General features: G+C 37.2%; 1 protein-coding gene and 1 non-coding gene across 2 annotated transcripts; both read right to left on the reverse strand.

Annotated features, from left to right (window-relative positions):
* Positions 1-232: 232 nt before the first annotated feature.
* On the reverse strand, positions 233-23,496 carry PGI1 (phosphoglucose isomerase 1). Its single transcript, XM_086441094.1, has 14 exons — positions 22,826-23,496; positions 16,587-16,709; positions 15,704-15,802; positions 15,525-15,608; positions 14,538-14,681; positions 14,338-14,403; positions 4,405-4,473; positions 4,196-4,303; positions 3,528-3,580; positions 3,298-3,436; positions 1,604-1,760; positions 1,418-1,496; positions 1,131-1,197; positions 233-547 (listed from the first exon to the last, which is right to left on the reverse strand). Exons 1-14 carry the CDS (start codon positions 23,375-23,377, stop codon positions 413-415), a joined length of 1,875 nt encoding a protein of 624 aa, XP_086297220.1. The 5' UTR covers positions 23,378-23,496; the 3' UTR covers positions 233-412.
* Positions 8,497-8,648, reverse strand: LOC147404963 (small nucleolar RNA snoR77). The gene has a single exon (XR_015178158.1). It is a non-coding gene; the product is annotated as a small nucleolar RNA snoR77 (small nucleolar RNA).

Raw genomic sequence — 23,496 nt, forward strand, 5'->3', positions numbered from 1 at the left:
CACGTAGACCAATGGGAATATGAGATCTCTTGAGAGTCTCCAAATTATGAGGATGAATTGGAGGAAGAATAAGTCATGAAGAGGCAACCACGATGGCTAATGTGAATATCTATACAAGGATTTGGGACTACTTAAACAAATCCTATTCCTCCATCCCAACTGTCCAAATCCAAATCCAATCTTCAGTTATTGAGAAAATTCTAATATTTGACTTTACCACCTACAACATAGAGGACCCAAAACTTGCCTTCCTCATTATTTTCCCAATTGAACACAAGTGCAGAAACAAGAAGGAGAAAGGGAGTAATTCCAACTTAATTTTCCAAGGGTTTCATAACAGGGGTGAACCCATTTATCAAAGCTATTCTGGTAACCTAAAAACCGAAAGATAAATAGTTATGTTGATGAAGCTTTATGCAAAGATGGCATCGACATTACATTCTCCAAGGAAAACTTTAATGCTCCGAGGTGAACCACAACTGCCTTCGGCAATGAGTGCTCTGTCATTTGCTGCCATGTGTGCGATAATCTTGTAAATCATTTCGATCTGTCATGACAAGGAAATAAAAAGTTAGTAAAGCACGATAACAATACTATGTATGGATGTAAAATACGAAAACACATCGTGCTTTCCAATTTGATGGCACCATGATCCTCTTTGGGGTTAAGGGGCTAAAAGAGGAAAAATAATAAAGTTGGAAAGGTATTATTAAAACTGAGGGGGCGACGAAGAAAAATAATAAAGTTGGAGAGATATTATTAAAAATGAGGGGGAGACGAAGAAAAATAATAAAGTTGGAGGGGTGGATAATATTGAAAAAGGGTAGAAGAAAGAGAATAAAGTTACGGATATTTTTGGAAAGAGGAATAAGAGAAAATGTCAAAAAGGTAAAACCTGTTTTCGAGATACATTCTCGAGTTACATGGTTCATGAGGTATAAATCTTGAGACAGATTGTGGAACCCACTGTTTTGTTTTGCTGTATAGATAACCAAGAGTACCATTTTTATTTTATTTTTTTTGGTTAAGTAGACAGGTCCATTGGAACAAAAATAGAAGACTACGAAGGGAGAGTTCAAGAAGAATTTTCAAATAAAAGAAAAAAGAAAGAAATGAGAATCAAAGAGTACCTGTTCAGGAGCATGACAACGATCAGCTACTTCATCAAGAGTTAATGGTTCAACGGGCTCTTTGCAGCTGAAAACAAAAAACACATACATTAAGGAATAAAAATATTACTACATTCCACTATGGCATTTAGTATCTAACATCAATCAATTTAGCCTTTTGAGGAAAAATTCTTTTTTCTAGAAGGCTGTGTTATACCATTGGACAAGCACCTTTAGACGGTTTTGTTCGGGAGAAGCATATTTGAAATCTTAGTGTATTTATATTAAATGGATTGATGAGAACATACCTAGCTTCATTTAAAACAGCCAAAACCCTCTTCTGAAGTGCTAGTACTTCTCCAGCAGCCTTTTTCCCAGCTTCAACACCTGCATTTATGGTCAAGAACATTAAAGCAAACACAAATAGGATCAGATGGATTCGTAGAGTTAATTGCATAAAATAGCAGACATATGATAAAACACAAATTATTTACCAGGCTGGTGGTAAGCATTGATGTTAACAAGCGATGCATAGATCCCGACAGCTCGCTCATAGAGTGCTATTAGAGCCCCGACAGATCTAGGAGTCACTTCTTCCACTGTGACCGTAATGGATTCTCGGTTGTTGGCATACAAGGCTGATCGTGTTCCCTGTACAAACTTATATTAAGATTTTGGTAAAAGAATATGCAGAAAATATGCTAAGCTTAGTGGTTGGATAATTTATAAATGCTTACAAGTTACAACTTCCACAAGCAAAAAAGTGAAGTTGCACAACCAGCTACCTGTTTATGTGGCATGTTCTAAACCTTATAAGTCCAAAGATGGACTAGTGGAGTTGGTCTATGTAAACAAATTGGTTCAGATAAAAACAGCTCTCATGCACACACATACTCACGATTCACGACTGATAATTCTCATAAAATATCAAGCATAGTAAGGAGTTCTCCAAGATCACAACTACATGTTTGATTTTTTCCTGTCTATTTCCAAAGCCCATGGTTGAGAACTATGAAATCAGATGGTGGAGCAAGAATGCCAAGTCTAGAATATATCTAAGGGTATCATCCCTGGAGCCCCATATGCATTAACATATTAATTGAACTCCTAGCCTACCATATATATTTGTCAAAAGCCTTCTGACCAAGATCAAATATCAATTTGACCATTGACAGTTTCCATTTGCTCCATGTCCATGTTTAGGTTGCATTTCCACTCACCTGTCCTATGGCCTGACTAGTATCTCTTGTATTGCCAATTGTTCTCCAGCCTCAAACTAGACACCAGTAGACAGTCATTGTTATTGACAAGTAACTAATATTTAATATGTTTTGACAGCAAGAATCTCTTCATACTTGGAAGGTTTAACTATTGTAGAATATTTAACTTTTCAAGAACATCTTTTAGTTTTGCAATCATTTTCCAGGAAAATAAAGTGGTAGACACCGTCAAGGGAGTGAGGTTCTTCATTTGGGGGCCATGTGCAAACATTTTGGCAGTAAAGTTAGGAGTGGTGTGCTGGCAGCAAAATAAAAAGTGTTGTGAGAGTGCTGGCAGCGACACATAAAAAAATCATGACTCCCTACCATCAACAACTATCATTCTATCCTCGATTCAATATTCGTTAAAATCTCGATTTGTTTGGATCACCCAAAGTGATCCTTGATTGAACCATAGATAAATATAATAAAAAATCCAAGGATCAGCTCTCAGAGCATTGGATCAGCATTTTGGAGTGGGAGAAGCACACTTGGGAGGTTCTGGTTAATAAGGTTTAACAAGATAACTAGGATGTACCTCCATGCCATGCCCTTTTTTGCTGGTAGGATGCTAAGAATATGTAATTGGGCACCAAAGTAGAGCTGAACAATAGAAGATATTACCCTATCCTTGTAGTGAAGTGGCTTGGATGTATAAAGCTAAAGAAATTTTAAGGCATGTTTTGTCGGTACAATAAGTCTAAGTTTCCACCTGAGATGTTTTAGCTGCTACTTTTCTGTATTTAGATGCACTTCTATGTACTTTAAGAAAAAAAAAAGGTACTTGAGAAGTGAGAAACTCAACTTGCAGTTCACTTCAGATAGAATTGAATGGAGGAACATCATGCGCTCAAAAAGCCCCAAATTTTTGGGATAAGGCTTCAACAACAACGATGATGACAATTAAACCATTATGAATTAGAACTTACATGTAGCATTCCAAAAAGGTAGTCGCCACATGTAACACCTGGTTCAAGCTCCCAATCATGACCAGGGGGCCTATCACGTAGTACTTCAATGAAGGTAACAAAGAAATTGTGTACTCCCTCCCTCAGTTGTTGAATATAGCTGCAAAACAAAAATGTAGAACATGCCGGGCTCAATCATTCTCTACACCTAGGGATGAATATATGAACAAGAGCAGAAAGTGAAAACCCACGCATGTTGATCTGTGCTCCCTTTATTTCCATAGACAGTGAGCCCTTGATTCACCTGTCACAAGAGAGATTTGGTTGGACTAGTAATAAGCCATTGAGACAGCAGACAAATAACTTGGTCAAAATCATTTTGATTGACAATTGTACTCTTTTATTTAGGGTTTAGTGCAGATTACTTTCTAGAGAAAATTTTGGGAGCAGGACTCACCACCACTGTCACGCAGACACAATAAAGATGTATTTATTTAGAACAAAAAGGAAAGGAACATCAGTTCTAGATGCAAATATGTCTATGAAAGTGTTCACTGATCTCCAAGGCCCCACATATTTATTAGACGCCCATAACAAGACATTGATGGGATATCCCTCAACCTCAAGAGGAAACGAAGAACCTCTGAAAGAATTCTGTGCCCCATTTATTCTGAGATGCGGCCCTGAAAAACTTTAATTTAAATCCCCACAAACTTGATAAAAGACCATCATTCCTAGCCACACCAGGATTACCCAAACACTTATTATTAAAGAAGTTACTGGTGTTACTTGCTCTGTTTCAGTTTTGATGATTATAGTAACATATAGTTAAAAAAGTGCTCTCGGTAACAATGTTACTCAAAATCTGCTCATCCCAGAATTCAAACACAAAAGTTAGGAAAACATAACATATACATACATGATTACCGTCCAGATCAAATTCTTTTCCAAGTGATTCCATGACCAACTGTTGCAAATACCTACTAAAAAGTAACAGGCTGTCCTTATATGGAAGTACAACCATATCCTGTACAAATGGCAAGCGGAATCAATGCAAAAGCCATTCATGAGAGAGAATCAAAAGCAACTTGGACAACAAGTAAAGAGAAGATTAAAGGAAATGTAAACCTTGGATCCCACTCCATCAGACGCCCAATACCAGCAAAAAGCCAGCAAAGCTGCAGGGTTATCCTTCACCTGAATTTGAAATATCAGTAAAATAAAGAAACTATTAAGTATGGATTGCCCATATGATCATGTACACTGAAAAACAAGTGAACCATAAACCTTTCAAGGATTCAACAATATGAGTAGCAGAGCATGATATTCAAAGTAAACTGACAGTGGAATAACAAAACCAATATCCTATGATAAGTTATTATTCTGAATTAAAAAACTGATCCACTTCCAATTGAATTACTTGACAGTGCAAGGAGGCTAATGCATGTTGACCATTTCACTTTAGCATACCTCTACAATCCTTGTAAAGATCACTTTATAATTTTTTTTTTTACAAGTAAAGATCACTTTCTAAATTTGCTATCATCCATCATTTTTGGGACTGCATGGCAAGTATTACAGTATTAGTTGTGTAGCAGTTTATCAAGGTGTACCAAGATGCACCAAATCGTATTAAATAAGATCATGTTGTTAGGGTAGTTATGTTGCATTGTAACTAACCTAACTACAACATCAACATGATTTGGTGCATCTCGATGCACCTTACTAGGGTGCAACATTACTACCCTAACTGCATGATAATTAACACGATTTGGTGCATCTCGGTATACCCTAATAAACCGCATCTCTAATAGGTAGAAATTCATGTGTTGTTGAATATTTCTAGATAAATAAATTGCATTTTAAAATTTTGATCACAATTTTGCTCCCACTTGTAACCCGTGTGTTTGCACTTTATTTCATTTAGCAACAGGATACTATGCATCAATTTAATAAAACCATCATGGCATCCTAAATGGGCGAATTATGTTCAGCAATACATAATAAGAAAAGAGTCATGCTGGAGTAACATTAAAATTGAGATTGATTCTCACATCGCTGATGTGGAGGTGCACATATAGCCATAGATGCTTTTCGCTCCCATGTCAATGAAAAGCATCTATGATTCCGTACATACATCCATGTCAGCAATGTGAGAATCGATGTCAATTTTAATGTTACTTCAGCATTTCGATAAGAAAAACATAAATGGAATCCCATCAAAACTCAAAACCAATTATCAGAAGGGTTATGCCTTTTTTAGTTTCACTCGAGAATAGCATGTGCTGTAGTGTATGTTATTTTATTTGTTTAATTTTACACCACGCTCATGATATAGTTCATTTGTAGTTATTTATATCATGTTAGCTTTGGCGACAGATAAACAACACATGCAGTACTGAATTTTATCTTATTTTTAAATTGTATACCATGGACATGATATTATTCATGTGAGCTTTGGTGACAGATGGTTCAGTAAGATGACCTTAAATATACATATACAACTTCCAGTTTGATGCATGCCTTGAGGGTGAGCGATGAACATCTCTCCTATGTCTTTCTTTGGCAACTATATTTGACAGCATTAAAGAAGAAAGAAATATACATAAACACTAATGAGATGGCGGCCCATTATCTCAACATTGGAGAACAAATATGCCCCAACCCAAGTTATTATTCAATGTCCTTCAAACAAGATTACTGCCCAATGTGTTACTAGAGTAACCCATTTTGTGCCTAATGAGGCATTGCTCCAAACAATCCTTGATTCTAGAGGACCAGTTAAACCCAGAAGTTTGAAACCTAGAAAAACCCAAACCACTAAATCCAATTTTCACTTTGGGATAGCATAATCACGTTTATGGATCAAGCTCGCTTCGAATGCTACATGCCATTTCAACCTACAGCCACCCAGCCCTAATGCCCATCCACGGCTTCATTGGAGCTTAGGCGATTTACGCCTTCCTTGGGAATTACACTCATAATCGTGTTTTACCAGTCACCAATGTAAAAATGTGTTCCCAGATTACTCTAGACACCGTAATAGCTAGTCTCCTTGGAGGAAAGCTAAACTGCTCAAGCCAACCAATGATGAAGATGGCGTGGTTGATGAAGAATGAAGAAAGTATACACAACACATGTAGACTCATGGATAGAAGAAGAACAAAGTATATGAAACTAAATCACATATCTTATATTTTGTAACATTAAGGAACATAGTTGAACCAAAGGTTTAAAATGTAGTCTCGTTTAGATGTTTCGGGTTTTTGAAAACCGAAACATTTCTGAAACATTACCGAAACAAATGATACCCAAGTCAAGGGACAGTCATTAGCTTGAAAATAAATGGGTTTCTCACATATTACCTAAATATTAATTTGAAAATAAAAGGATTTCTCACATATTCCCTAAATATGGAGGGAGATTTTACTAAATCTGTCTTTGAAAGATGACTGTGGTCAAGGGCAAGACCTAGGTTGAAAACACAATCTGTATTAGGAAAAAAAAAATAGAAGAGAGGACGAAGAAGAAGAAGCAGCGATCGAGTACCAACCTCGAACTCACGCCTTTAACTGGACTCACTCGGAGATCTTGAGTACATTAGGTGTTCAAACGACCTTACAGATGCTCACAAAGGGCTCTAACACACATAACATAAGACTTTATAATAGATTCATAGGATCCATCACATATTGTTTCATTTGTCTAACGTCCAAAACTATTGAATTGAATGACTACTAGAGGATATTTGCCTTCCAATCACTCCCACAGGATTGGCTGGATATTTTCTTTGTGCAGTCCAGCTTAACCTCCTTAGCTAAACGTTCACCTGAAACATCCAAAATCACCTTCCCAAGGTGGTTACCAATAGTCCTCCATTCTCCAGACCTGTCACCTTGAGGAATCATCAATGGGCTCACTCAATTCCTAACTGAGAAATATGATACTCTAATGAATCTCCCCCCACTATTGGCTCCTCTCAGAAATTCTGATGTTCCCATGATACAAATTTCATGCTAAATGAATTCTCTTAAGGTGCAATTGCAGGTTCTCAAAGAACACTTTCGAGCCACATTGCTTCTTCAATGATCAAGTCCATTGAGCATGCCCACTTCGACCTCTTCTCCACTACACCACCAATTATTTCAATACAACTTTATTCTCTTAAGGTGTGATTGCAGCTTCTCGAAGAACACTTTCGAGCCACATTGCTTCTTCAATGATCAAGTCCATTGAGCATGCCCACTTCGACCTCTTCTCCACTACACCACCAATTATTTCAATACAACTTTATTCTCTTAAGGTGTGATTGCAGCTTCTCGAAGAACACTTTCGAGCCACATTGCTTCTTCAATGATCAAGTCCATTGAGCATGCCCACTTCGACCTCTTCTCCATTATACCACCCCAGGAAGATTTTCTAACCACTTCTTTCTCACTTGAAACTTGATTATGATCGGGGAACACAACTCATTTTTCATAGGTAGAGATAATATAATATTATTAAAGAAATAAAGGAGGTCGAGAGACCTAATTGAGATACATAAGAGAAACAAAATTTACCTACGAGTAACTAACTCCCAAAGAAAAAGGAAGTCTTCAAATACCTTACCCCCCTCCCCCCTCCCCCCCCCCCCCCCCCCCCCCCCCCACCCAAACAACAACAAAAAAGTTCATAATATTAATTACAACTTCTTGCACAAGTGCTCCTTCCTTTCATACACAATGCTATTTCTTTTGTTCCAAATACCCCAACATACAGCAAAGGAGGTAATTGACCAGAGAACCCTTTGTTTATGATTTGATCCAACATATTTCCCACTTTGAAAGAGTGACAACCCAATTTGATCTAACAGAACCTAAAGAACCACACCAATGATTGGATCACTAAACTCTGATGCACGAGACCAAAAACTTTCACGTCTGAGCACTGACTCTGGTCCTCCAAAGAAATAGGAGTTTGAACTAAAACCCAAAAGCTAACCGGAAGCCTAGATGTTATAATATATTGTAGTGACATTAACAGATGCAGATCATGTTCAAACCAAGATATTACACCAGGACAAACAACATTCAGAAGGCGAAGTCTTTCACAGAAAACCATATCCCAATTTGGGTTCAACAGAATTTATGTGGCTTTTTTTATGTTTGATGTCTTAGAATTTAGAAACATTTTGCAAGTAGTATGATAGAAAAGCAGAGAGGTAGGTTTTGGAGAAGCAATGTGCTTAGGTTTACAAGACTAACTTCAAAGAATGAATTTATTTTTACCAAATCCCATCTCAGCAAGCCTGAAGAGCAAACAAACAATTGATTTCCCAGTGGACCAACGCCTCCCCTGCCATTTTTTTCTCTTTCACAAGGGGGCTGTCTGATTCTCTGCTCATTCTCATGTGTCTTATCAATTCCTCTAAAATAGAAACCCCAAATAGAAAGGGTCAAAATCAGGTGACTCCTATGGTCAGGATTTATCACAGAGATATACATTATCCTCAACCAGAAAGGAAAACATACACACAGAAAGGAAATCAAAGCAAAATAAATCCTCAACCATTTAAATAAAATGCAGAAGATACAAAAAACAGGAAAAAAAAACATACAATGCTAAGTAGAACAACATAGTGTCCTTTGCTATCACTACATATTTTGGTCCTATATTGGTTCCCATAGGTATGATTGTTCTTTAGTTTCAATTGCACCACTGCAATCCAATTAGAAGCATCCTCCAAACTATCTTCCTCTTGTCGTCCAAGTCTTCTAAGTTCTATGCTTGACCACTAACAAGCCATTTGGGAAGATTGATTGAACTCCAGACATCTCCAAAACGTATGCCAAATGCTCATGGAAAAAATCACCATCTAAATCAATAGGTGATTTACAAATTATCAAATGGTTCATTGCTAATATTTTGCTAAGCATAGCTGTCCCCACAACGAAAGCCAGCTTAGAAAGAATTGGAATGAAAGAAAATAATTCAACCAGAATGATGGTGGCAAACTACCCAAGAGAACTGAAGAAAAAAAACTGCATTGCCAACGAACCTTAAAGAGTTACTTCTCTATATGCGCTCATCTTCTTCTTGCAATGAGACTAAAGATTCTTCAAGACCACCATCCACCATAAAGAAAGCAAACTGATTCAACTATCTTATAATTGTTCTACTCTCCATTATATATCTATCTTGTCATATAACTCTTTGACCATCTTATGCAATACAGATAAGAAGGCCGCATAACATCATAATAGGCTTTGGTTGAGTACCATTTGGATTGTTTGACTTCACAATGTACAAATAGTATCTCTCGATTAGAATATACAATATGAAATTAGGTAACTGTGACGAGCAAATCATTAACGAAATTTGGGGAAGAAACATTGATTGGATAGCCCTCCCAGCTATAGGATCAGCCGGTGGGATTCTTATGATGTGGAACAAGGACTTTATTCAAGTGACAGACAACTTGGTAGGGGCTTTCTCAGTGTCTATCTTATGCAAGTATAGGGATGATGATTTTCAATGGGTATTCTCCGGGATTTACGGGCCTACTATCAATAAGGAAAGAGATCAATTTTGGGAGGAGATTGATGACGTCGCAAGTTATTGGGAGAAACCTTGGGTATTAGGTGGGGATTTCAATGTTATCAGATTTACCCACGAGAAGAATAAGGGCTCAAATATATCTAAGAGCATGAGGCAGTTCAATGATTTTATTGGTAGACATTGCCTTATGAATCTTCCTCTTTTGGGCAGACGGTTCACATGGTCTAATAATCTAGGCCTGTTAATGGATAGCCGAAATCCGAATTCGAATTCGAAAAATCGGATATTATCCGAAATTTTCGGATATCGAATTCGGATTTGGATAGTTTTCAATATCCGATATCATTTCGGATACGAATTCTGATATAGGTGAATTCGAATTCGATAATATCCGATTCGAAAATAATAGTATTTTTTTAATATTTTTTTTCTTTTAACTTTCGAACTTTGGTTCTGTCGAACAGAACTCAGCCCGACAGGCAACAACAGCCTCTGCCCTTGCCCTCTGCGACTCTGCCTTCATTGTCTTTTACCCTCTTCGACAACCATCGTCGTCTTCACTCTTCAACCCTCATCGACAGCCATCGTCGTCTTCACTCTTCAACCCTCATCGATAGCCATCGTCTTCAATGGTTCAACCGTCATCATCTTCAGCCGAAAACGGAATCTCTCTCAACGGCTCACCTTCGGCATCAGCTTCCATTGACAGTCGAATCGGCATCAGTCTCTTTGTCTCTCTCTCTCTCTCTCAAAAGCTTTTTACAGACTTCAGCCCGACAGCCGACAGCCCACATCGTCTTCCACGATCTCAACCCCTCGCCGTCGAAATCTCTCTCAGAGGCTCACCTTGGGCATCGGCATCCATGGATAGGCCAAATCGACGTCTGAATCTCTTTCTCCCTCTCTCTCAAAAGATCACCGACATCGTCAGGTTAGGGTTTTATTTTTTTCGAATAAATTTCAGAAAATTTCGAATAATGATTTCAGATAATTTTCGGATAGTAAATTTCGGATTCGAATCGAATAATATCGGATATCCGATAATTTATTCGGATACGAATTCGAATATTCGTTAGTGGTATCCGATCGGATTCGAATTCGAATTCGGATATTACTAAAAAAATTCGGATTCGAATTCGGATATAGTACTATCCGATCGGATATCTATCCGTTGACAGGCCTATAATAATCAAGGTGATACAAGGATGTCCAGATTAGACAGGTTTCTGGTTGATAACTTATGGGAGGAAAAGTTTCATAATGTGATCCATTCAGCAAGTCCTGGCCCAGTTTCAGATCACACTCCCATTTTTTTGGAAACTGGATATGTTAGGAATTACCCTCTTCCTTTTAGATTTGAGAATATGTGGCAAATTCAACCAAACTTCTTAGACTTGGTTAGGAATTGGTGGAATGAATGTCCCTCAATAGGAAACCCAGGCAGAGTTTTTAAGAATAAGCTCAAGTTCTTGAAGGAAAAGTTGAAGGTGTGGAATAAAGAGGTCCTGGGAAGAATCGATGTGAAAAAAAAAGAAAATCTTGATAGACATTGAAACTTTGGACAAAAAGGAGGAAGAAGGGAATTTGAGTTTGGAAGAAAGAAACGAAAGAATGGAGTTAGAAATTGGAATTTCAATGAACGGCGCTTATGAAAGAGATAAGTTGGAAACAAAAATCGAGGGTCAAATGGTTGAAAGAAGGGGATAACAATACGAAATTTTTCTACAAAGTGGCCAACTCGCATAGAAGAAGTAATCAACTCGATAAATTGCACATTGAACAGGTCTTAGTGGTAGGAGAAGAGGAGATACGGGAAGGTGTTGTAGGATATTACAAAGATCTGTACAAGGAAAAAGAACCCTCAAGACCACGACCAGATAATCTAGAGTTTAAAGTGTTAAATCAGGAAGATAGGTTGTGGTTGGAGAGGCAAATCGAAGAAAAGGTAAAAGCTAGTCTTGCTTCAATGAGTGAGGATAAGGCGCCGGGACCGGATGGTTTTTCAATGGAATTCTTCAAACATTGTTGGGAGGTTGTCTCGTAAGATTTCATGGAAGTCATCAAGAAGTTGCAAGACAAGAAGTGCTTGGATTATAGTTTTAATAGTACTTTTGTGGCCCTAATCCCAAAGAGAGTAGGGGCGAATAAGCTAGGAGATTTCAGATCCATTAGTTTAGTGATTTCGGTGTACAAGATAATATCTAAAGTGCTCGCTTCGCAGTTGAAAGTAGTTCTCCCGAACCTTATCGATAATGAGCAAGGGGCCTTCATTAGGGGGAGAGATTCTGGATGGAGTTTTGATGGCCAATGAATGCCTTGACTCGAGGATTAAGGACAAAAAAAAGGGATAATTGGGAAAATTGACTTGCAGAAGGCTTATGATCACATGAGTTGGAATTTCTTAGAATACATGATGGGCAGGATGGGTTTTGGAGTGAAGTGGATCAGTTGGATTATAAAATGTGTTACAATGGTGTCTTATTCGATCCTAGGCAACAGGAGTCCAGCTGGTTTTTTTAGGGGCTTGAGAGGGTTGAGGCAGGGGGATCCGTTATCCCCATTTATTTTCCTTATTGTTGCAGAAGCCCTGGGTAGACTGTTTAGAAGAGCGGTTGAGTTAGGTAAGCTTTCGGGGTTTAGGGTGAATGATGGTCCTTTAATTTCTCACTTGCAATTTGCGGACGATACTCTGGTTTTCTTGGAACACTCAAGGGATCAAGTGAGAGTTTTGCGAGTTTTACTTTACTGCTTTGAGGCTATTTCAGGTTTACATATCAATCTGCAGAAAAGTAAGCTGTTTGGAGTAGGTGAAATGAATGGCATGCATTTGATGGCCGCAACTTTGGGATGTGAGTATGACACCTTACCCACGACCTACTTGGGATTACCGTTAGGAGCACCCTACAATAGTGTCAAAATTTGGGAAGGGGTGATTGAGAGACTGGAGAAGAGACTGAGCACGTGGAATGCCAAATACCTTTCTAAAGGAGGGAAAGTTACCTTGATTAAAAGTACTTTGACTAGTATCCCAGTGTACTTTCTTTTCCTTTTTACGCTTCCTAGGTCCGTTGAAAATAAGTTGGAAAAGCTCATGAGAAATTTTCTGTGAAATGATAAGAATGGTAAGAAGAAATATCATTTGGTTAGATGGAAGGTTATTGGCACGGCCAAGAAGAATGGAGGTCTGGGGATTAGGGGTCTTAGACTAGCCAATAGAGCGCTTTTAGGAAAATGACTTTGGAGGTTCAGTGAAAAAAGGGATAGTTTGTGGAGGAGGGTCATAATGGCTAAGTACGGGGAGAAGAGGCTAGGTTGATATAGTGGTGAGGCGAAAGGTTCATATGGGTATAGCATTTGGAAGGGGATTCTAAAAGTGAGTGAGGATTTCGAGAGAAGGATTAGATTCAAAGTGGGCATGGGAGACAAAATCAAATTCTGGGAGGATAGTTGGTGCGGCACATCGCCTCTGGCTGCTCAATTTCCATCCTTTTACGCCTGTTCTTTGAAAAAGAACCGCTCGATCTAGCAATGTGTGATTCACAACGATTCTAGCTCTACCTGGGACCTGAGTTTTAGGAGGAACTTCAATGATTGGGAGCTAACTGAGGTAACATCTTTCCTTGATCTCTTGCATTCGTTTCAACTCAACGAGAGCAAACAAGACAGGTGGGAATGGACGAGGGCTAAGGATTTGAGATTCTCTGTCAGATCCTTTCATAGGCCACTCATCCCTTTGGATGAGCGAGCATCATCGAGGTCCCTCATTTGGTCCAAATCAATTCCTTCTAAAATCTGCTTTTTTGTTTGGTTAGTATCCCTCGGGAGGATTCTTACTTTGGATAACTTGATTGCTCGGGGTTGGATCACTCCAAACTGTTGTCCACTTTGTCTAGGGGATAGGGAATCTGTTGATCATTTATTAATTCATTGCTCTTACTCTTATAATATTTGGTCATTTTTCCTTGATCTTTTTCGAATCAATTGGGTTTTTCCTCGTAAGTTCTCCTCGCTGTTAGAAGAGTGGGATAGTAATGTCTTTTCATCCAAAAAAAGATTCATTTGAGTGATGCTTCCATCAGCTATTGCTTGGGAGGTTTGGACCGAAAGAAATAACAGGGTGTTCAATAGTAATAGAAGAAGCTCTCACGATGGTTTTTTGAAGATCTTGGGCCTATTGTACCATTGGTCAAAACAAAACATAGACTTTGCAGGGATTTCTTTTGAAGACTTCGTTTTTAGATGGAACACTTTTTCGTGATCTTTGATTTTTCTTTTCCTTGTATGGTTTCTTTTAGAGGCCATCTCGGCCTCCTTGATTGTTGTTTCTCTCCTTTTTCTTAATATATTACAATTATCAAAAAATATATATATACAATATGAAAGGTATGTTTTTATTAGGATTATATCTAGAGAGGAAAAAGAAAAATGATTCAAAACGATGGATAGCACTTCTCTAAATGAACTGCACCAGTCTCAAAAGATATAAAGAATTTACGAGGTGACAAAACAGCAGAGCTTTACCACAGTGGTCCTGTTTGCCTCATCCATTAGTGACGCACCAGCTAGCATTTCTTTAATGTTAATTCCCTGAAGTGAAAATTGCTCAGAAGTAAGATTTTTTTCTTTGACGAGTAAACTAGTAAATAAATATAATTCTTAGAAAAAACAATCTTCAACGATAAAAAGTAAACACATCAAATGCTGGATATAAGAATACATGCCTGGAGTGCTGCTGGAAGTAGACCAACTGCAGACATTTCAGAGGTTCTTCCTCCCACCCAGTCAAACATAGGAAATCTTGCTACCCAACCCTCAATTCTTGCCGTATTATCCAATAAAGAATTCTCTTGTGTAATAGCAACACCCTGCATAAAATACAATTGCTAGCAATATATTACATTTTCTGCAGTTAAAGCAAAAGAACAGCTGGCATACAGAAAATTTCATTTTAGTGGGTATACATCCAATTGTAATGCTTTGCCAAACAAAAGAAGAGTTGGGCATAACAACTCGGTACTGGCATGAGTAATAGCCATGTCCCTGAATTATGACACAGAATCGGTGTGACAACTCATAACAACGTATTATCTACCATAATATTAAACTAGTCCAGAATACTGCAACTTTAATGAAAAAGGTCATGTATCCATCAACGTCAATCAGCAAATTATGCTAAAAGGGTATATGACCATGATAAAGTTTGTTTTTTTACATCAAGGGTTTATGATAATATAATATCACTCTCGTCTACATAAGCTAAAAAGAACAAAACATGAACCTATCTTCATAAAATAGAAAAGCATCTCATGGACTACTGAATCATTTAAAGGGAAACATTGTCCAAGATAATTATATAATGATAGTGACAGCAGACATGCATTTGAAACAACAGTTTAATTAAGAATGCAGGCAGATGAAACTATGACAGAAAACAGGCTCAATAATATCCAAGACAAAGATATTAGACGTAAGGAAAACAAAGGTGACAGACCAGGAAGGTCAAGAAATTATAGGATAGAATTAAAAAAAAAATCAGATCATTTTCCTTTGTCCTCAAATCCAATATGTTTGTTCTTAGTTATAAAATCTCAAAAAAAAAAAAATTAGTGTAAACACTCTTATCATAATTCAATTTTAGAAAAGTGTTATATGTCTACTCTTTTAAGAGAGAAGCAAACAAGCAGAAAACAAGAACCTGAGATCAAGACCTGTTTTGAGAAATCCAGGCCAGCTTCACGAAAGGCCTTCTGTACTTCCAGCAGACCATTACGAGTTTCAGGAGTACCTCCACTCTGCATAAAATGTGACATTACATGAGTAACATATCTTTCAGGATATCTAGAAAGCCAAAATACTGGAAAATTATAGATAAAGTTTCAAGGTAAACCTTCGAAATCACAATTACAAGTGTAGAAGCCAACTCTGGTCCAAGCTGTGCAATTTGATGATCAATTCCAGCTGGGTCTGTATTGTCAATAAATCTTATCTGCCACAAAACAATAACAAATATCATTTGCCACACCCCAAAAGGTCAAAATTGACACAACTTGTGTAAGTCAGTTGAAAAATCAGACAGACTAGGATTTTCATTCAAAAAGGAAATTAGGGCACTATCCTCAATGCATAAAGATTGTAAAGAGATTCTAGACCAGCTAGGGAATCAGCAATCTCATTAGCACTTCTGAGGATATGGTTGAAACCACTCTTACTAGAAAGTAGGTTTATGGATCAGGAAAAAAAAAAAACAATTCTCATGCCGTGAGTATACCAATGACAAGTAAACGCATGATAAGAGATTTTGATTCATTGATTTAAGTTTTCTACCTTCATCAAGAGGTTACTCTAATAGGTCAGAAAAGAAACATAAGAGAAAATAAGACATAAAAGACAGCTGAGAGTTTACAAAGAATTCAATATATTTATCTCCTTAATCCATTACCATTGATTGAGAACAGCGAAAAGAAAGAGGGGTCCATTATACTAATCAAAACCAAAAAAAAAAAAAAAGAAACAAAACCAGAGAGGGAGGTTCACTATTTGACAGGTTGCTTGTGTCCTTGGGCATGATGCTCACATCATACCAAAAACGCATAGAAAGAAACCATCCAACTTAGAAAAACACTGCATAACAGATAGAATTGCTCAATTTAATAAAAAATGTTAATTAACAAAGAGGCAAATTTCCACAATCAATTACCTGACTTCTAATCCAATGAACAGGATAACTTCAAAAAACAAAAAAATGGCCTCTTCCAAGTTCGAAGACACACCTTCAGAGGAGGGTTATCCGGAGCCAATGCTTCTGCAACAAACTGTGGTCCCAGAGCTGAACCCCCAATCCCTACAGAAAGGATTTGGGTGAAGCGCCCAGCTGGAGATGATGGGGGCTTAATCTGTTTTGTTGTAAAATGTTAAATACGGAATGATAGAGTTAAAAAATATGAAGAAAACCCAGGATATATCTACCAATATTTTCCATAAAATAATTTGGCATGCAGAGATGTTCTTTTAACAAGTAAAAGTAATGAATATTGCACTCAAGTCCATCAATGATTACGCACATATTACAAACCATATAAGTAGTCATATTCAGTCATGCCTATATAACATGGATGATAATTGGAGAAGGCAAAAGAAAGAACTACATACTTACAAATCTTTGCCAATAATAAAGCAAATGAAGATAGCATGCCTTAAATGCAAACCATAGTTGCCAGGGAAGGAAAATAGGCATGAATGGTACAAGAATAGAAATGGGAAACAGCCATTCAAAATCGTACCGGCTGTGGAAAGATGGGAACAGGGTAGGATACGACACTTAAAAGCAATGGATCAAGTTACTTTGATTCATCTACGTCATGGTTGGTCTTAGAAATCTCTTAAAAATACTAACTGATTGAATAATTTGGAGAGGTATCAATAAGCATTGTCCTACCTAAATCTCCCTTAGTAATTAAACCCTCAAAAATATGTTTCTAAATTAGGCAACTTATGACATTTTTTTTTTTTTTTTTGATTGCATCAATTACAATCCATCAATAAACTTTGTCATAGTCAAGGTTTAAAATGTCGTTTCGATTTTTGAAAAAACCGAAACATTCGATACATTAAATTGTTCTTTTTAAAAAATTCTTTCATAGAAGACTGTGGTCAAGGGGCGTATCATTAATTTGAAACATAGGGTTTCTCAAATATTGACAAAAATATAGGGCCTTTTATCTAAATAACCTGTCTTCCATGAAAGACTGAATTCTAGGGCCTGGCTTCGTTGAATACAGCAGCTGCAGCCTTAGTTTATTTCAGAAAAGAGGAGGGAAAAAAAAAAAAAATTACGACGAGTGGGGATTTGGTAATAAATCCGACGACATAAGTGTTACTCCGGCGAATCGGCAACTTCATCCAGGTTCCTCTCTCTTCCCCCTTCCTTCCTCCTTATTCTTCTTCTTCTTCTTCTCACCCATTCCTTTTTCTTCTCTGTTTTTCCAGAAAACCATCAAAATTATGATTGTTTTTGGTTTCCATCACATTTAGTCTCAAGATTTCAAAAACCCCAAATTTTTCATACGAAACATTACAGAACAAACCGAGATTTTGAGCCATGATCATAGTAAAGAAATCCCTTTTGAATAATGTATTTTTTTATCAAAATAGGTGTAACACATATCCACCATGTCTAATCACACAATCAAGAACAAAATATTGCTCACTTACTTGGATCATGTGTGACTTTGGAATGCATCGAAAGAAAAGAAACCACTCAAAAAGAAACCAAGGTGTATAGTATTAAAAAAGTTTGAGTGTGTTTCTATTGCATTTTAGTTACATTTCTCACAGTGTTTCCCAAACAATTTCTCAGAGTTTCCCATAGCAGTTCCCACATGTTTCTCAAATTTGGGAGAATCGGAATGCACCTATTTCCCTATGAACTTCCCATGAAATACCTCCCCCAGTGGGAAACATTTTTTTTTGTTTTTTTTGCTAGGCACCCTAGTGGGAAACATGTTTCCTGATAACTATGTTGCAAACCTAGTCAGGGGGTTGTTTATTCGGAATAAGTGCATGATGTCTAGTGGAGGGTTCCACAATTTTCTCAGTTTGATATTATAATTTGGTTAAAGAATTTAAAATGTCGAGTGGAGGTGTGCTTTTGAAGTGCTATGTGATCAATGCATATCAATCAAACTAAAAAGGAAAATTTTATGCGGCAGCAATAAGACCAACTATACTTCCTAGAGCTAAGTGTGCATTGATTGAACATAACATAGATAAGGATGTTAAAATGGATGTGCCAAAAAATTAAAAAAGAAAAAACTATAAATGAATGCACCTATAAAACTGTATTAGCCCCAATAAGTGGTAAACTAGGCGGAAGTAGATTATATGATTGGGTTATTTGCAACCATCTTAGTTTACTAAGTGAAGCCTCTATTTAGAAGGAATGCGCAAGTTGAAGGTTCTAAAAGAGCGAGGGAAAGACCAAAAGGAATGTGGACAAAGGTAGTGATAGCGGATATGAATGCACTAGAATTAATAGAGGACATTGATCTAAATAAAATTGAATGGAGGAACAAAATCATTCAATCGACCCACATTTTTGGAACAAGTCTTTGACAATGATGCTCATTCAAGATGTATAGTATCTTTCTTCTTTTAAACCATATATTTCGACAATGGATGCCCATGTTAAGCATATTCTAATAAAACACTAGTGAGGAACTAAGGGAGTGCAATTTTTCAACCTCACTTTTAGTGGAGATTCTTGGGCAAACCTAAATAATAGACCCTCCAAATAAGTAGATAATGGTCAAACAAGAGAGACTGACGTTTGGACGAATACCAAAAACATAGGCTCTAGATCTTTACATACCACTAAAAAAATAAAGTAGTCAACTTCGAGGACCATAATTTTTTGCTCAATTATCTAATCAAGCAGCTACTAGATTGGTTGGAGAGCTCTTTCCATCATCCACGAGAACTACTTCTACATTTAGTGCACTTTACAAAATTGGACTCTTTCGGGTATTTAGTGTTTTAATTATGTCATTCAAGGTATACTAGTCGTGTAGGAGTTACACTAAATTATAATTTTATAACCAGTGGGTTAAGTTTCCCAACTTCTAGATTCAAATTCCTTATAAATAGTTATTATCAGAAAACTTGAATTAAAAGCTTTTTGAAATAGTGAATAAAATTAGTTTAGGCTTTGGGTTGTAGCAAGAACCTTTAGGATGTTTCTCTTCCTTTTCCCTCGTTGATTGATAACCATAGGTCTTATTAAGAGAAAAAAATCTTCTAAGAAACCCTATCCATAGGCTTGAAAGCGCCTCGATCAATTTGTCAATAATTGATGATTGGGTATTTTCTAGGGAACTGAGAATGCCACCCAGTTATAGGTCTAAGAACCAAAAATGACTCTAAATTGGATTTGGATCGATCAATTGGTAAGGGGTCAAATAATGGGTTTCGGAAGATATTAGGCACCGAACTTGACATGAGATGATGATCATTGGTTAACTTGACATAAGATGATGATCAGGCCCAAGCCCTTGGACTCTAGAATTCAACCTTGCACATCTCTGAAATGCTTCGAACATGCTATCATTGCTCTAGAAATGAGATTTCGAATCCAACGAGACCAAGTTAGTAAAAACAAAGAAGATTACGAAAAATTGAAAAAATTACAAAAATACCCCTCGTGGGACCCACATCTCCGAAATGTTTTAAAAATACTATCATTACTCTCGAAATAAGATTTCAAATCCAACGAAACCAAAATCAATGAAAATAGAGAAGTTTATGAAAATTTGACAAAATTATGAAAATGCCCCTCAACACATTTTGACTCAGCCTCAAACTTTTACTTTTTTACAAAAACTATCACCCACTCAACACTCACTCCATTATTTTATAGCCACTCAATACTCACCACTAACTCCATTATTTTATTGCAACTACCACCACCCACTCAATACTCACTACTAACTCCATTATTTTATTCTCACTACCACCACCATTACTTTATTCCCTCTACACCACCATCTCTACACCTATAAAAACACCTCTCCACCTTCTCCACTTCATCTCTACACCCCCCTCTACACATCTCCAACTCTCCCCAACTCAATACTCACTACCACCACCACTACACCATTACTTTATTGCCACTACCACCACCCACTCAATACTCACTACTAACTCCATTATTTTATTCTCACTACCACCACCACTACACAATTACTTTATTCCCCCTACACCACCATTTCTACACCTATAAAAACACATCTCCAACTCTCTCCACCTCATCTCTACAGCCCCCCTCTACACATCTCCAACTCACACTCCCCAACTCATACTTCCCAACTCACTCTCTCTCAGTCCCCCATCAACAACATTCACCCATCACCCCAATCTTCAAATCATTAATTCGGGAACTGTGACTTGGGGAATGTTGGAGATTTAGACATGTGTAGAGATGGGGTGTCCAACTCTGGTGGAGAGAGTTGGGGAGGTATTTTTATAGGTGTAGAAATGGTGGTGGTAGTGGGAATAAAGTAAGATTGTAGTGGTGATGGTGGGAATAAAATAAAATAATGGAGTTCATGATGAGTGTTGAGTGAGTGGCAATTTTTGTAAAAAAGTGAAAGTTTGAGACTGAGTTGAAATGTGTCAAAAGGCATTTTCTTAATTTTATCAAATTTTCGTAACTTTCTCCATTTTCACTGATTTTTGTCTCGTTAGACTCGAAATCTTATTTCAAGAGCAATGGTAGCATTTTTTTTTTAAATATTTCGGAGATGTAGGCCCCACAAAAGGTATTTTTTAATTTTGTCATTTTTTTTGTAACTTTCTCGATTTTTTTTTATTTTGGTCTCGTTGAACTCGACATCTCATTTCGAGAGCAATGATGGTATTTTCGAAACATTTCAAAGATGTGGACCCCACGAAGGGTATTTTGTAATTGTCAAATTTGTTGTTTTGGGGTGTGGGACCTAAGTTTTCATATTCTAAATCTCAAAATGTGACAGTTTGTCAATTTTCATTGAGAATGGAGATCGTTTGATGCATGTTCTCTCCATATTATTATTTGCGCATATTTCAATAATTTGCACAAATCTTAGGATTCTTGGAGGTTGAGTGCGTCGTTTTATATGATTTGATCAATTTTATCCTGAGTGAGAGGTTTCTAGGTTACAGGGTACGAATCAATGTTATTTGGAGTATTTTTGGTAGAGCGAGGTACTAGGGTCATTTTCATAATTTTACCTATGTCGAGGATTTTTGGACATCTAGCCTTTGTTTTTTTATCTCTATGTCCCATGATAGGAATGGTGGTCATTTGGCAAGGGCTCTCTCCCAATTTTCCATTTTCCTCTTTTTTTTTCTCCTCTCTATCATCTCTCTCTTCTCGGATTACATGTAGTTTTAGCTCATTTCGAAGCATGTGTCAGTTTATACTCTTCTTGAAGTATACAATAGTTTCAGTTCATCTTAGAGTACTTACAATAGTAAATAATTTCATTTCGGAGTACTTGCAGTAGTTTACAACTCATTTCGAAGCTCTTGATCAATTGTCGCGACAAGTCAGTGAATCAAGTGTATATCAAAAATGGGCGTCTACAAAGCCTTTTTCAGGTACCTCCCTTAAGAAACCCTCAACTTCAAGTGATCTAAGCTTTTCATAACCACGCCATTTTTCTAGTTGCATAGCAGGGGACATTTTTCCCCAGCATCCAATTCATCTTTCGCCACATCTTCTTGCTCCATCAAGTGAAAAATAAATAATTGCTAATCCTCTCTAGATTATTCGGTATCACAAACAAAAGAATTCATATTCAGGTAAGTTGTTAAATTTACTTTACTAGGCTCCTTATTAGTGATTCCAGACTAACCTAAGTTCCCAATCATTAGAATTTGGTCCTTTTTGGGAGCCTTTTGTTTTGGTCAAACTGATCTAAAAGCTTTTGCTTCCCTGTTGAAAACTTTTGGAACTTAATATTACACCAAATTTAATGTGATCTTAAATGTCCCGCTTGGTGATCCATGGGAAAATGTCCTACAATGTAGACCATTACAGAGGGAATGTCATGATTCTTGAGATTAGCATTAATACAATTCCAATTAGTTTCTGCCTTTTGTTGCACTTAAAAACATAATCACAAAATTTCTAAATTTTTTTAAAAATTCTCCGAATAAGAGATCAGCCAATTAAATCGACAAATCAATGAATTAACCACTAAATAGGGTAACATGTTCACCTTTCAACCTAAAATTGTTAACTTTTTTGAACCTTTAAATCTACAATAACAAGATAGGGGTTTTAGGGAGGTTGAAGGATAGTGGATTTTGGAAAGAAACCCAAAACCATAATTTGTATACCTCCAAAATGTTACCGAAATTTTTACAAAACTTTACCGAATTTAACAAACTAAACCCCCACCTAAAGAACTACTGTCAAGCTATTAAAGTAATGAAAACTAAAAATAAAAGGAAATGTGAGGGAAGATCTAACCTTGCCACTAATAACATCATCAGCAAACTTGCAGATAGCCTCAAGAGTGTTCTCAATCTGCAACCGAAGAAAAGAATTCGGCGAAAGCTTAGGGTTTCGAAGCCAATAATGACCAACCATCCTTCCCTCATCAGGATTAGCGATTGCACCCTTCTCGAGCTCCTGCATCGCTCTAAACGCAGCTTGAAATCTAGGTTCCATCTTCTTCACAAATTCATCACTAAAGCCTATCCGACTCACATCGATAAACAATCCTAAATCCTTGTGTTGGTAAAGCCAATCAACGTATCGATGCCACAAAGCATCCGAATTCTTCTCTAATCCCTTTTTCTCTTTGGGAAATCCGTCTGTTCTTGACAGATCAGCAGGAATCTCTCGAGCTATTGATTGACTCGGCTTGGGATAGCGAATTCGATGGAGAGATCGCTTGATGAGATTAGAACGAATCGGATATGAGATCTGATCCTTACGGAAGGATCTGATCGAAGAACAGATGAGTTTTTCGTGTTTGAAGGTTGATGAGGAAGAACAGATTCCTGAGACGGACGTCATTAGAAAAGAACTCGAAGAATGAGAGAAGCGAAGTAAACGAGGGAGAAAATATTTCTCACTCGTCGCGCACCATTGTTTATTCCTCTCTCTCTCTCGAAAGAGGTGATTGGTTGAGAGCC

This window comes from Akebia trifoliata, chromosome 4 (assembly GCF_017979445.1).
Source record: "Akebia trifoliata isolate Shusen 1 chromosome 4, ASM1797944v1, whole genome shotgun sequence".
Lineage (NCBI taxonomy): Eukaryota > Viridiplantae > Streptophyta > Magnoliopsida > Ranunculales > Lardizabalaceae > Akebia > Akebia trifoliata.